The sequence below is a fragment of the Leptonychotes weddellii genome, chromosome 8 (assembly GCF_054177405.1).
Source record: "Leptonychotes weddellii isolate Sample4059 chromosome 8, ASM5417740v2, whole genome shotgun sequence".
NCBI classification, from domain to species: Eukaryota; Metazoa; Chordata; class Mammalia; order Carnivora; family Phocidae; genus Leptonychotes; species Leptonychotes weddellii.
Window position 1 is genome coordinate 50957064 of NC_138376.1, and position 15647 is coordinate 50972710.

Genomic DNA, 15647 nt, shown 5'->3' on the forward strand with positions numbered 1-15647 from the left:
GCTTTAAATCAGGCTGGATAAATTTTGTTTATATCAAACTACTTGCTAGTCCCCGAATTCCCACGCCATAAGCTTTAACACACAGTGGCCAATGTAGGCATTTTGCCACTGACAAGCAAATTTGTCTCCTGGGCTCCTGAAGATATCTATCTTCCCTTTAGGCCATATACACTCCCCAAAGTCTGTACACAATAACAATATTCTCTCAACTCGCACTCCATAAAACATTGGCCAGTAAATGTTATACCTGGGGAAAAGTCCTTTCATGTTGCCAATCTCCAAGAAAATACTGCGTTTTTAGGAATAAATAGAGCAAAGTGTTGACTAGTCAAAATGATGTAACATCAATTCTTACTTTCAGGGAAGTATACAGAAAATACTGTAGTGATATCCCTATATTCTGTGACCAAACTCCTTACTGGATTTGCATTCTCAGCTCCAAGCAGAGATCTAGTATATGGTATCAACCTCAAAAATTGAACAAATTAAAAAAACAAAGGTTATCAAGCAGCAAATGAGTTTATTTGGGAATTGCAATTCAGGACATGCAAGCCTGGAAAGGAAAATAGGAAGTTAGGAGGTACTGTTTTAAACACTCCTTGAAAGCATTGCCGATCAAGAGTCAGGTTTTCTATATTTAGTGATTTTTGTCCCTTGGTGCCAGGAGGGACCCTTCCTGGTTGTCATGTCCCACTGTGGAAGGAAAGAGCATGATTAATGGAAACCATTTAAGGTCACATTTGAGTAACAAGGGATAGAAAGGAGAACTCTCAGGCATTTCCCACTTAAAGACTGTATCTTACCAAGGCTGTAAGCATTAGAGATCATCTTGAAATGTTGAGCCAGCATCACCCTATTGGATAGATTATTTCTGCAAAGGCTTAACAGGCAACAGGCACAACATTTTTAAATGATTATAACAATACACAAAGAGAAGCAGAATAATAAATCTAGTTTGTGAGGGCACCTGGGTGGCTCAGTTGGTTAAACGTCCCACTCTTGATTTTGGCTTGGCTCAGGTCATGATCTCAGGATCCTGAGATGGAGCCCCACATAAGGCTCTATGCTCAGTGTGGAGTCTGCTTGTCCCTCTCCATCCTCACGCTTGTATTCTCTCTCTCTCTCTCAAATAAATCTAGTTTGTATAAGGTCCTACATGAGAAGCCCAAACCTGAAAGTAACCAGCTAAATAGATCAGATGTCAGGAATCAGGTTTTCTCTTAGCCCGGAAAAAAAAAAAAAAAAAAGTTCTAAATTCCAGAGTTTATCCCCCTAGCAACAGCCTAGGAGATACAGGTGATGGCTTTATTTTTTCCAGGCCAATGCCAAGGTAAAAGAAAGAAGGGGAAAAAGACAGACTTTTATGTTTAAAGTATGAAGTCTTGATGTGGTGTCTTGAGTGGAAGCAGTCTGCCTTGATGTCTGCTACTTCTCTTCCATTTGATTGAAAATCTCCAGGGTTTGTACAAGACCAGATGTCAGGTGCAGCCATCTTTAGCTGTGGGATGTACGTCCAAGATTCAAACCCCTGAAGTCGGGCTGTCATTTGGGTAATGAGGAGGACCTGGTATATATAGTTCCTTTCAAGGAGGTTCAAGGGCTGTCTTTGTTCCAAATCAGAAGCATGGGAAAAAATTGGAAACATTAGTTTGGAGAGTGGTAGGCAGATATTTGAGAAAACCAGAAGAATTCAGGATCTAGTACAGTTTAATAACAGGATTAGAATCTAATATAGACAGATGTGCAAACATAATTTTTCTCTCTATACTTCCCCTGGTATTTACTAAAGATAATCACAGTAAAACTAATTTGTATGCATTAAACTTGGCCTATTTACACAAGTTTAGCAAGAACAGTGATTGACCATATAAGCTCTTTTTAAGACTGCTTTTCTAGAACCTTGTAAGCAAGGTGCCAAGTCAGTTTTCTTGAGGAGCTTTATTGGCTCCATAAAGTAGCCTTAGTTCCTTAAAAACTGCCCTGTCAAATCTGAGTTTATGCACATCTCTCTCAAAATAATCCAGAGCCTTGGTAAAGTAGCCAATATTTCCAATTGTTATTACAAGGAGAACAGATTCCCATTGTATTTATGTAAATAACTATATTGCCATGTGAAAAAGTACTCAAGAGTTTCAAAATTCTGGAGGGATCAGGTAGGGAGAAAAAGTAAATCTTTCATCTTTGTTTACAAAGTTATATTTTACCAAATTGCTGTATTTCATAGATAGTTTTTTTTTTTAAAGATTTTTTATTTATTTATTTGAGACAGAGAGAATGAGAGAGATAGAGCACATGAGAGGGGGGAGAGTCAGAGGGAGAAGCAGGCTCCCTGCCGAGCAGGGAGCCCGATGCGGGACTCGATGCGGGACTCGATCCAGGGACTCCAGGATCATGACCTGAGCCGAAAGCAGTCGCTTAACCAACTGAGCCACCCAGGCGCCCTTTCATAGATAGTTTTAAAGAAGAGAGTAAAAGGGCTCCTTTTAATGTAGCAAGCAAAACATTAAAGGACCTGGGGCGCCTGGGTGGCTCAGTTGTTAAGCGTCTGCCTTCGGCTCAGGTCATGATCCCGGGGTCCTGGGATCGAGCCCCGCATCGGGCTCCCTGCTCTGCGGGAAGCCTGCTTCTCCCCCTCCCACTCCCTCTGCTTGTGTTCCCTCTCTCGCTGTGTCTCTCTGTCAAATAAATAAAATCTTTAAAAAAAAAAAAAACATTAAAGGACCAGTAGTGTTTGAAAACTAGAAGTCATAAAAATGATAATCGTCTTCCTCCATTCATTCAATACCATGTTATTCTTATTCCACTTGAATCTAGTTTTTACATTAGTTCTGGAAATTTTTACCCAGTTCAATTTATGATCTCAAAGTTACCAGAAACCTGTACATTTTCTGAGCTCTTCCCATGAATCTCTTTGAAGACAAATCACTTCTGTAGGTACACTTTTCTAAAAGCATCAGAGTAAAACTATAACTCCCTGTAAATGACAAAAGACTTAAAATGCCCATTATTAAAGATCTGATGCAAGTTCATTATAATGGAGTTGACAAAAAAATTTGGTTTTCCATATATTTTAAGATAATAACTGGAATTATGGCCAGTAACATTATACCAAGACATCAGATTTCCAGGAATTTCATATAATTCTTAAAATATTTATATTAATAACATTCACCTGCATAACATAACCTGAGATGGTTTATCATCACTTACTGGAAAATGCTTCTCATGTAATTTAACATATCAAGTAACCCTAAAGGGCTTAATCTCTCTCTTTTTGTAAGGAGAAAGAACAAATCTATTGAGATATTTTAGAGACTTCTTGGAAAACCCAAAGTTAGTTCAAGGTCAAAAAGACTATTTAGAATTGGATTTGGAGAAATTTATCAAAAATATCAAAAAGTTTTAAAACACTTGGTCAAATAGGATTGATGAAATAACAGTCATCCATTTAGCTATGGTAAAAATGGAAGATGTTAAAAGGGAAATACAGAGAGTTCCAGTTAAAATTTACATAATCAAAGACCTGATAAAGACAGCAAATACAGAAAATTTTAACAAAACATAGAATCTTTTTTTTTAAGCCAGATTACTTTAAAAGATAAAGAACTTGGGGCGCCTGGGTGGCTCAGTCGTTAAGCGTCTGCCTTCGGCTCAGGTCATGATCCCAGAGTCCTGGGATCGAGCCCCGCATCAGGCTCCCTGCTCCGCGGGAAGCCTGCTTCTCCCACTCCCCCTGCTTGTGTTCCCTCTCTGGCTGTCTTTCTCTCTGTCAAATAAATAAAACCTTTAAAAAAAAAAAAAAAACTTAAAAAATAAATAAAATAAATAAATAAATAAATAAATAAAAATAAAAGATAAAGAACTTTTTACAATCTCTTATCAAAAGTCCAAGAAAAATTTGTCCTTTTAGCAGGTAAAAGAAAAATTAAGGTTTAATTTTACATAAATATACTATTAATATTAAAGGTTATTTTTTAAACCCTTATAACAAATTTTATCTAGCTTGATCATACATAAAAATTTTTCCCAAGATTCCTTTTTCACAGACCTTCTACAGCTTTCTATGTCCATCTTAGTCTGTCCTTTCTGTTTCCCTCAACAGAAATGTATCTCCATACCTCATACTTTTTTTTTCTCATACCTTTTCTAACCAAAAAACATACCTTACTTTCCTTGTATAAAGTTGTTTCCTACTTTCCTTGTATAGAGTTGTTTCCCTTATTATGTCTACTAGCTTTAATTACATATGTTAATTAGAATTGTTACCACTTAGAAACCTTAATTAGAATTCTTAACCCTTAGAAGTCTTAATTTTTAGTGAAAACTAAGCAAGCAATTATGAACTGTCTTTTAAATTAGCATTTTTTTTAGGCTGGCAATTCATGAATACATTTTGTAATTTCTAGTACAGTTTTTCAATGTGGTACAAAACATGTTCATTAATAGACCCAAATATCTTTTGTCTCTCTGTAAAAAGAAGCCAGAAATGGATAAACCTATGTTCAGTAATTAAGGTGTCCATTTTCTACCTTATTTAAAAATGTAGATATTCAATGAATATCCATCATTTATTTTAATTTAGCAAAACTTTAAGGTTACCAAAATGTATTAGGGAAACGAAAAAGTTTACCTAAAAACTTTTTATCTTACTTTCATTTATTTTAACTTATTCTTAACAATTATGTTTAGATTACCCACCAAAACGTAATGAGACATTAGACAACTAGCCGTCAGCCTAAGCTATTTTCTTGCTCACAAATTTTGTAAAAGAAATAACATGAACTTACTGCACTTCAATAAACCCCACTAGAACAAAAGTTTTATGTTTAATGCTGAGAACTTTAAAGACACACATTTTAATTCAACCAACAACCTTAAACTAGCTTTTATATCAAGTATTTTCCCAAATCATGTGAACCTGAAAAATATTTGGGTTAGTGTATGTTATATTTCTGAGAACTTAATTTATAAGTGCTTCATTTTCAAGCCAATTAAATAGGGCTTCTTTCATAAATTAACTTTGGCAATACCACCCAGAAGTAGAAAAATACCATATCTATAATGTTAGACAGTCGTAAACACACAGATGCAAAAAGAGACCCCAGAAGACACGTCACGGTTTTTAGTTTTTTTTTAATTCACTAATCTCAGGACGTAATCCATTTATAAAAACTTCAGAGGATCTTCTCTGGGTTTAATAAATTATTTAATTATGGTCCATAGTTTGCTAGATGAGGAAGTGGTGGTGGTGCAGAAGGGAAAGAGGAAGTTGGTACTGGAGACAAAAGGAGAGGGAAGGGAAAAAGTAGCCTCAGAACCCCTTTTGTCTACTGTGAATTGTTTGTGTGTCATGGTTAATTTAGAAACCTTATTTTGCAAAGAGGTGATTTTAGAGTCTTGGATACATTTGGAAGACTCCAGGTACCAACTAAAATAGGCATCCTATTTAGTCTGTTTAATTTTATAGCTGTGGTCTTCTAATTTGGTTCTGAGAAAAAACAAGTTTGGGAGGTCAGAAGTTTTCCACAGTGGCATAGGAATTCTAAATTATATTTGGTTAAGTTGGTCCATTTGGCTAAGAACATGCACGAAGAAGGGCCATAGTTTTGGACACAAAAACTGGCCAGGGTCCCAGAAGGAGAACCCTCAGTAAAGAATTGAGAGGATAGTGAATCCCATACTTTAAAACCAGAGGTTCAGCAAACAAATGAGTAGTCACCAAAAGGCTGATGCCTTCAAGAATAAAGTCAGAGAGCTCAACCAAAATGCGGAAACTTGACTCTGACAAGGGGCTTACCATGCCAAAAGGAAAAAGACGACTCAGAGAGAGAGCAAGAGGCTGAAGTGGCTACCATACACAGTGGCCTGGAGTTGTTCGTTATCCGGGTTCATCGCCTTCAGGTCCCATTTCTGACACTGTATATAATGTCAACCTTAAAAATCAAACAGCAAATATTACTGAGCAGTAAATGAGTTTATTTGGGAATAGCAGAGGAATTGCAATTTGGCACATGCAAACTATGGCAAACAGGAAGCAAGTCCAGATAACAAAGTGGGACAGCATCCTTTTATAGAGGAAAGGAGGAAGTTACAAGGGGTTGTTTTGAACAAAAGTTCATTGGAGGCCAAAAGAGATTTTGAAGTGGCGGCAGTTTCTCGTCGACTGCAGGTGGAGGCAGCTTGCTGTTGGGAGGCTGAGGGAGAATCTTTTTCCTGCTGGTTATGCAGACTCTGATGAGTGGAAGTGCATGAGAGCTCTCTCTTCATGGATTCTTCCATTTTGAATGAGGATTCCTTCATTCATTTTCACGATAGTAGGCATTCGATAAATTATTATGTAAAGAATGATTTAAAATTGAAATTAGTCCAGTTTGCTTTAAGAAAAACTTATCAAACAGTATATCTAAGTTGGGGAAAAGACCAATATAGAAAATGGACTAGGGAGGTAACACCTCAAAGAGAGCCACACTGGACTTCAAAGATATTTACATGCTATGGACTCAAGGAGATGAATGGCAGGTAGAAATTCCAGGAAGAGGAAAAGGTATGGAGGTTGGCTGAGGTGTGGCATGCTCAAGAAACCAGAAGCAAATTAAAATTCACTGGAACGTGATATCTGTAGATAAAAAGAGGAAGTAATTTAGAAACCATATAGTAAAGAGTTCGTACCCCAAGGGAGGAATTTTTACCTAATTTGTTACTAAAAGCTGCTAAAACTTAGTTCTATTCTATTGTGTTTTGTTTTTTAGTGAGGAATAATTTGCTCTTATCTGGAATTTAGAAAGATGACTGGAGCAGTAATAGGAAGGAAAGATTGGAGTAGGGTGAATGAGGAAGTTGAAATACAAATTTGGAAATGACTAGTCCAGGAAAGAAAAATGAAGTGGTCATAAAGGAAAGGAATGAAGGGACATGGCACAGTCAAGATCTATGGAGTATGGTCCTTAACTGAACATAGAGGAGCAGAAGAAAGGGGATCATACAGGTCTGAGCTGGATTTCTAATAATATCTTTGACAGATCTAGGAAAATCAAGCAGACATCTAGTTAGGCCAAGTTGCATTTTAATACTTTGGGGATTAAGGTGCCTAATAGGATGTTAAATCAGAAATATCAGGCAGGTAGTTTAAACTATCTGTCTTGAAATCTCAAGGAATTCTTAGGAGTGCAGTTACAAACATCTCAAACTGCAGTAGACAGTATTATCCATTCCATGTTAAAAATATACGGGCAGAGAGGTATTTATTTTTATCTTCTCTTCAAAAAACATAGAAATAAACCTTGTCACATTCTTCCATGGAACGATGTAACCTCTTAAAAACACCTTAGAATGTTCTTTTGAAGTTCCTAATGAACCCCACACATCCAGTAAACCCATGCTTTTCAAACTGAGGAGAGGTGATGGTGAGCAGAGAGCACAAGAAGGCATAAATCCAGGATAATCCTGCCCATTTTTGTGGGGACTTGAATTTTCAGTAGATTTGGGAGAATATAAGTAAGATAAAATATTTTATATTAATTTTATATTGTTATGAACACAGCTAAGCTATGGCATAGAAGATAAAATTTATATTACTTTCTAAATATAAAGCATACAATTTCAAAGAAATGTCTTACTCATAATAGGCCCCTCTCTGCTTTGTCCCCCATCCCCTGCAGTTAAGTGCACTCTATTAGGCAATCAGCACACTTTGAGAGGAAACATTTGAGCAATCCAGTCCTATGCTACATCCATCTTTTCTATATAATGCTAAGTTAAACTATTGCAGATATTTGCAGCCCAAGTATATCCGTGGGTGACAGTGACAAAATAAAAAATAATACATACCTTATTCAGGTTTTTTTAGATCCTTTGTCTAAGTCCTGTGTATATATATTTATTCAAATAGAAACATGCTTGAAACATAACTAGACACTAGTAATATCAGGCAGTCCATGGGGCTCCAGGTTCTGTCTTAGGGATATTCTGGGACTCTGGCCAAGGAAAGGTACGTAAATCATTCCCTTTTTACAGTACAGCTTCAGGAGTCAAGATTAATTCCTGCACTGTGTGTTGCTTCCTTAACATTAGTTTTCATTCACTTCAAACTAGTATTCAACAGCCCACTCTGGATTGAGGACTCCTATGCAATGCAAAAAAGAAGAAAAATAACCGTAAGTTTATACTAGTAAATATGAACAATGAGAGCATAGGTGTCTATATTCCTAAGGCTAGAAAAGGTAATTTAGGCAAAGTGGTTTCTAAATTCTATCAACATGATTTCCAGGCCCCATAATCTAAAATTTATAGTTGGGATATTTTCCAACTTTTTCTAACAATTTCTGTTTCTAAAAGTCTACATATAGTAATGTCTACTTTATCTGTACTTAAGACTTAAATCCCAACTCTGTGATTCACACTTCTGAATTTAGAAAAGAAAACTTCCAAGCAGTTTGTTTCAAACCCACCTGCAGGCCCTTTATAGGCAACTTATATGGAAAATAAGAGAGCACAATAGGATCAGAAATAGGAGGCAGGGATCCTGTCTGGGGCCAATAAAAGAAGTCTCCTCATCAGGTGGGAGACCCCTTAAATAGAAGGAGAGAAGACAAGATTTATGATAGCCTTCCATGTTGTAGGCATCTTCCCTGGCCTATATACATATGCCATCTCATTGATTTCATTTATCCCATGCACATTTATTGAGCACCTGCTAAATATCAAACACTGTGTTAGGTGTCAGGGATACAAAGTCACCGTCCACAAGGTGTTCAGAGACAAGATATGGAGACCAGCCCTTCAAAAGATAATTGCAGTACTATGAGATAGTTGCAGGGTGATCGATATCCAGTTTATGTGCTTGCGACAGAAGGCATTTAATCCACCTGTTTCTTTCACCCGCTTCTCCATCTGAATAGGGCATAATCACAAGCTTGAGTAATCTAAAGGAGGGTGCTCCCTGAATATGGGATGTATCTAAGATAGCAGCATGCAAAGAGAATTGACTTTGGATTCAGAGTGCGTTCCAACTCTCACCACTGATGGGAGCTTGGGAGCTTTGCTTTAGCCTCCTGAGCTTCAGTCTTCTAATCAGCAAAGTGAGATAATGACTCCTACCTCCCTGGGTTATTGTGAGGATTGAGAAAGATAATAATGCCTACCATTTCTTAAGTGGCTTTTAACTGTGTCCTCCAGTGATAAGTGATGTGTATCCCTTTTTAAATCTTCAGAACAACCCTGTAAGGTTACTCTGACAGCTAAAACTGGAACTACAGGGAGATTACATTTTGTGCCTCTGACCACACAATTTGAAAGTGGTGGAATCGAGATCTAAATCCAAGTTTGTCCAGACCCAGAGCTGTTAGATTTGACATGTCCCAAATATTTAATCTAGAAGAGTGCCTGAGAGAGAGTAGGTGCTCAAAACATACAGGTGGTTCACATCCTGATTTTTTCTCAAATATCTGAAATTTCATGAAAGTACTATACAACCTATCACTTTTTCTCTCGTATCAACAATTAAAAGAATGCAAAGACAGCCTCCCTGGAGTTATAAATAGAGAAAATGATAGATAAGAGTATGAAATAAGCTATTTCGGGAGATACTTCTGTGCAGTTAAGTTGCTGGTCCTCTCAGGCTGGGGGTTCATACGCAGCTTCAAACAATGATGTCATAATAACCTGAGTGGAAGGGAACATTACCAAGCATTTCTCTTTATTGCAAAAGATGCCTTTGTTATTTGACAGGAGTTAAAACTCAAGCAACCTGAATTTTATATATAGTGTCAATTAGAATATCTTTGTTTATTTAAAAAGAAAATCTACATGAGTTAGTTTTATCGTCTTCAAAAGTTTTAGAAAATTGAGTTTTTCACAGAAGTCGATTTCTTTGGGACACAGGATGTTTCAGTCACAAAAGAAAGAAAAAGGTAAACAGATAAAACCCTAAGGTGAGTAAAATCCAAAAAGAGCCATTAAAATGGGTAAGATTTTTAAGCACAAAAACTTCTAATTAGGTGGTTAAGACCATCAAAGGCATGAGTGCTGCAAATAAATAATTATTCAGACAAGTAAACAGATAAAGGGAAATCCTTATTATTTGTGAAAACTAAAACCACAGCTACGTTTTTATCCCAAAACATTGCCAGATTGGAAACTCTCCAAAATTTACTGTGACGCTGGCTTCCAGGTCAATGGAAGCTTCCCCAACTGAAAAAGCTGAAAGGTATACTTAAGTCTGTGAACAAGAAGGTATCATGCATAGAAAATCAAACTGAGCCCTGACAGATAGGTGAGCTCTTGATTGGCAGCTCTAATGTGGTACTTCTCTCGGAACCACCAGACCATCATTGCTGTGGTGATTTTTGGCTGTGCCTAGGTGACAGTTTCAAATTAGAATGACTATCTGGATGCAGATGGATTTGCAAGTAATGTTTCTAGATAGGAAGAGCCCCAGATTTCAGCATCCAAATTTTTAATTTCTTTCCATCTTCTTTGTGGCATCCGTGAGCTTTAGTACTCAGAGTAGCTTTCATGAACCTATGTAAAACATTGCAAGATGTTTTTTGGTTATATAACATTTGCATTCATCATATGTATTTCTGAGTATGTTCTAACAATGTAGATCCTCAAAATAAAATCCACTCAGTTCAGAATCAGCTGCTACCTAGTCAGTCAGAATATGATTATAAAAACTCCAATCAGTTAACATACCCTCATTGCCATGGGATACATTTAATACTTTGCTTCATTAAACATGATTTATCCAATAGAAATATTTGGTTGCACAAGACAGAGAGTGACTTTGACTACCAACAAAAGAGAACTTTGTTGGAAGGATATGGAAAAACTGACCTTTTGGCCAGTAGACAATAACGACCTCCATTGACATTTCCACTGCCATTGGCAGGCATAACTCCCCAAGGCAAAGTCAGGACCCTGTCATAAGATGAAAGGTAAATGGAGACTGCACAGACAAAATCATCACATGCCCACCTTAAAATGAGGAAGCTATGCCAATAACATCAACTATCTTATCAGAGAATGTGCTCCTTGTCTTTGGAAAGGAATGATCTCACTGAGGAAAGGGCACAAGATTAAAAATTATACCAGAAATTCTCTGAATTTTAGAAAATGGAAGAGAACAAATGAGGAATAACTGATTTGAGAATTTTCAACTTAAGTATGTGAAAATTTGGAAATCTGCCTCACTTGCATTTATCTTAGTGAATTCCCCTATCACTTACTCACGTAGACACACCATTTGTTTTACTTATCTCAGTTCTAAAATAATGTGTATTTGAGTTCTTATGTGATTAATGCCTATGTCCTCCATTCTACCTTGAGCTATAAGAGGGGAGAAGCTCTACGTGATTTTGCACACCACTGTTACTTCAGCATCTAGCACAATATATGGCGCTCATGAATATGTATTAGCTGACAGAATGAAGTATCTTTAGAGAAATGTCAGTAGCATGACTTTAGTCCTGCACCCTAGCAAAAAATAACTACATGGTAAGATTCATTATCATGAAAAACACTATTTGAAAGTTAGAGCCAGAGTTCATATCTGATGACTATAGTTTTTGTTTTTTTTTAAGGTTTTTCTTATAACACAAATCAGTATTTTAATCAGTGTCTTAGACCCTGGTACTGCATGGGAATATTTGAGTTCCCAGAGAGAGAATGCATTTCGTTATGTTTGCCAGCTATGTGGTCCTCAAAATCCCTCCCTGAGTTGCTTATGCAAATCCTCCCTCATAAATCTCCATCAGCCATTGCTAGTCAAATTATGTTTGCCTGGTGTTTCTCTGTAAATCCTGCAAATCTGTTTCCTGTACTCTCCCCAAAACTGATGGGAAGTTAATCGCTCTGTAATTGCTTGCTATGTTTCATGTCCTCATCATGAGTAATGTTGCCATGTTCTCATCCTCAACCACCTGATTCTTTAACAGCCAACTCCTAGAACTAAGAGGAGCAAAGATGAAAATAATTTGGTTAGAGTAAGACTTAAAATGTCAGAATTCTCTCATAAAAGTAGGCTAATGAAAATAGAAGAAACTAGCTAAACAAAGTATTGCCTAAACACAGATTCATTAAATATAGGAAATTAAATTTGGCATAACAGAGAATAAGGCTTTTTAAAATATGTTAAAGATTTAATTTGCATTTCTCTTGCTTTTTTTTCCTCAAGGAGATCGTGTTCTCTTCAAGTGTCTTTTTAGAAGAAAATTAGGCATTATAGATCTTTCCCCAAAGATGTATTTCTTTTCCAAAACAAATCCTTACTTTTGAAAATATTTGATAATTAAAACAATAGGCCAAATGTTCAAATCATAGCTTAGGCATGAATATAATACACCTATGAACCCACATGAGCAAATAGTGAGTTATGAAGCACATGCTTTAAAATACTATAAAATCTTGCACAAACATGGAGGCACAATCGTGGAAAATCACTGAAATATTGATTTTTGACAATTAAAAAATCAAAACTGAGGAAGGTGTTTTCTCCTTTAAAATAACACTTGTAAATACAGGGGATTTATTATCTTCTCTGTTACACGTTCTGTAATAGAAAAAGATTCAGCCCATGATCCCTACCCTGAGGCCATTTTTATTTAGAACTCTATTTGTTGAGTTATGATGAAGTTGGGCGGAAAGGATGTAACCAAGGATGAAGAGTGTTAATATATTTGTATCAGTGATTTGAGAAGCTCATCAACCACACACATTTATGCTCTGAGCCCTAATTGTTAAGATTCTGTACCATCTCGTAAATAAATATATGAAACCTATGGGTCAGATTTTCCTTCTGCAAAGCTCAATCATTATTCATGGAAAGGGTAAGATTCTAGATCTCACATATATTTCAGACACTTTAGTGCTTTGAGTCAGCCTTAAATGGTAGTGCCTGAGCGTTTGCTCCCCCTTTAGTACAGCCGGATAGGATTTTAGTGTTATGGAAATAAAACATAAAAAAAGTAATATTTCCCATGACAAACACTGAGAGACTTGGGTGCTTTACAAGTCCAAGTTTTTAAACATTTTTTTATATTATAACAATTTTTGTAAAACAACTTTAACTTTGAATGATGAAAATCTTACACAGGAATGACTGCTACATTTTTAATGCACCCACAAGAGAAAACTACTTTTTTGGTAATCTCGTAAGTGGAAATAAAGCCAATTCTTCATGTTCAAGAAGTGCTGACTATGAAACAAGGATTAGATGCAGCTTATTTGCATTTTGGGTGTCTTTTGGGACTTCCTGGTTCCTGCCAAACTTGATTTTCCTTATTAAAGTGAAAAATTAAACCTTTTTGTAAAATGTATAAATCAAATTAGAAATGAGAGCCGTTCTATTCTCTTCTGCAGAAGGTCATGCATACAAGGAAGAGGCATATGGAACTGTTTCAGGAGCTGAATCAGAAATTTCAAACTTTGGACAGATTTCGGGATATACCAAATACAAGCAGTATGGTAAGTCTGCGTTGCTTCGTCAGTGCCTGGCGCCGCACTAATGATGTGTGCCGTCAGCCATTATCCTTACCCTCCAGGAGCTTTTCATTGTCTTGTGAACACAGAAGTGGCATACATAGAAAAAAACAAATAATGGTCCGCAGTGTATTTGGAATATACCAAGAAACAAATTAGGATTGATAGACTCTTTAAGCATTTTTATTCATGTTTTAAATGCTCTCGGTTATAAGCTTTAATTGGAATTAGTTATATATCAAAAATGTATTAGGTTCACCCGGCCCCTTCATCATCATTAAAAGTCAGTTAATTCAAATACCTAAATAGATGACTAAATTTTTCCATTTTCATTTGAATGACATTTTGAGGTCATAAAATATAATTCTATATTTCTTTATAGTATGCATATTTATAAACATATATATACATACATATATACATTTGAATGTATGCTCTACTACCTGAAACTGAAGTGTTAGGTTTTTGTCTCCAGGAGACTCATTTATTTTATGAGAAGAGTTTTAGGAAACACTCTTTTCCCAAGAGTTTGGGAAACCTCAACATTGGAGGCTTTGATTATTCACTGGACCATTTGCTTCTCATTCATTCACACTACTACAGTCCTAGCATAGGAATTCATCAAATGATAGTATGCAGTTACCATGTACATGACGCAGGCGTGGCTCCAGAGAAGGCTACATAATTATTTGTGAGGGCCCCGGATCAGGAATACAAAACTCAACCAAGATCTATCTGATCTTGAGCAAGTTACCCAGCTCGGGTTTCTAAACCTCAATTTTTCCTAATTTGAACAAAGAAAACAGTAATTAATAAATGCTTCCTTTGATTCTCATAACACTTTCCAAAGCAGGTAGGGCACATGACAGGTTAAGAAGCTGAGACTAGCTATGAGAGATAGAGCTGGGACTGCCATCTGACTCAACTGTTCCTCACTCCAAATATGGTCCCCTTGTTTTGCCTTAAACCCTTGCAGCCCTCCCCCTCCTCCCAACGTCTGGGGTTCTGATCACCTTCTAACTCTCATGAGCCTTGGATATGTGTGTTGTGAGTCTAAGTCCCAGCTTCCTGATTAGTAACATCAGTTTATCAAGACCAAGATTTTATGTACCTTTGTTTTTGCCTGTCCTCCTCTCAGTACTAGTACAGTGCTGGTCATGGTACTTTATCAGTATGTAGCTGCTCTTGATTTATAGAATGTTTCTGGTAGTTCAGTCTATGTTTGTTAAAGGAAGATTATAAGAAACACAATAGACCTTAACTCTTAATTGGTCTGTAAATAATTCACGTGTATATTAACCTATTTTCCTCCTTACAGCGAGAATCATGCATTATTTGTTATCATCAATACAATACTGGGCAAATAGAAGACACTTACATGTAGTGAGTGATTCTTTCTTATCTACCCCTCCTAATACTGGCCCGTCAATTTTTAGTTCACCAGGCAAATGAGAATTGCACCATTGAGGTTAGACCTAAACACATTAGCTACTCATTTTGGAATACTGAAAGCTAACATTGAAAAAATTGAAGAAACGTCATTTGTTTAAAAAAAAAAAAAAAAAGGATAGAGTTATGTTTACAAATCTGAAAGTCTTATGCAACAGATACAGCTGGCTGACTGCTATAATATGATTGTAATTTCCCCTTGTATGGTCTGGGTATTAAATCATTAATGGCACAAATATCTGTATCTCCATTTCCTGACAACCAAAATAGCCTCCTAATTACACCACATCTCTGCAGCAGCACGCCTTTTCTAGAAAAGATTTATAAATATTTATCATTTGGGAGGTTAGGAGTGGGAAGGATAGAGTTGTCATTGCTGCTTGACTATTGTCCTAAATATCTGAGAACAGAAAAGAGTTCCTTATTCAGTTTTGATTAATAATGAACATGTGAGTGAGTTCATTATCCTTAATTCAGTCATAATTCGTGTGCCACATTGCTAATGAAAAATCGCATGATTGGATAGAGAAAGACATTTTCAAAACAAAAATCTCAAAGTCTTTTCCTTTTTTTTCTGGCTACTAACTCAAAACACCTGCCTAGCACTGCAAATGATGGTAATTATGTAGAATTTTGGGAATCAAAGGGAACCCAAAAGACCATTTAGTCCATTTTCCCTGCTTCCAGGCAGGACAACATCTAAATCACACTACAAAGAAAAG

At 36.5% G+C, this 15647-nt stretch overlaps 1 protein-coding gene and 1 long non-coding RNA gene across 6 annotated transcripts in view; one reads left to right on the forward strand and one right to left on the reverse strand.

Moving 5' to 3' along the window:
- ADGRB3 (adhesion G protein-coupled receptor B3) overlaps nucleotides 1-15647 on the forward strand; it is a 700248-nt gene that overhangs the window by 677476 nt on the left and 7125 nt on the right. For all 5 annotated transcript variants that reach the window (XM_081828473.1, XM_081828476.1, XM_081828477.1 and 2 more), the window contains one exon: nucleotides 13357-13461. In XM_081828473.1, the coding sequence (XP_081684599.1) occupies nucleotides 13357-13461 (105 nt within the window). The remainder of the gene's footprint in view (nucleotides 1-13356; nucleotides 13462-15647) is intronic.
- The window catches only part of LOC145723025 (uncharacterized), a 63074-nt gene continuing 55000 nt past the window's right edge, over nucleotides 7574-15647 (reverse strand). Inside the window, exons 3-4 of the long non-coding RNA XR_014147739.1 lie at nucleotides 10834-10917; nucleotides 7574-8122 (exon numbers count right to left, since the gene is read on the reverse strand). This is a non-coding gene — a long non-coding RNA (uncharacterized LOC145723025). The remainder of the gene's footprint in view (nucleotides 8123-10833; nucleotides 10918-15647) is intronic.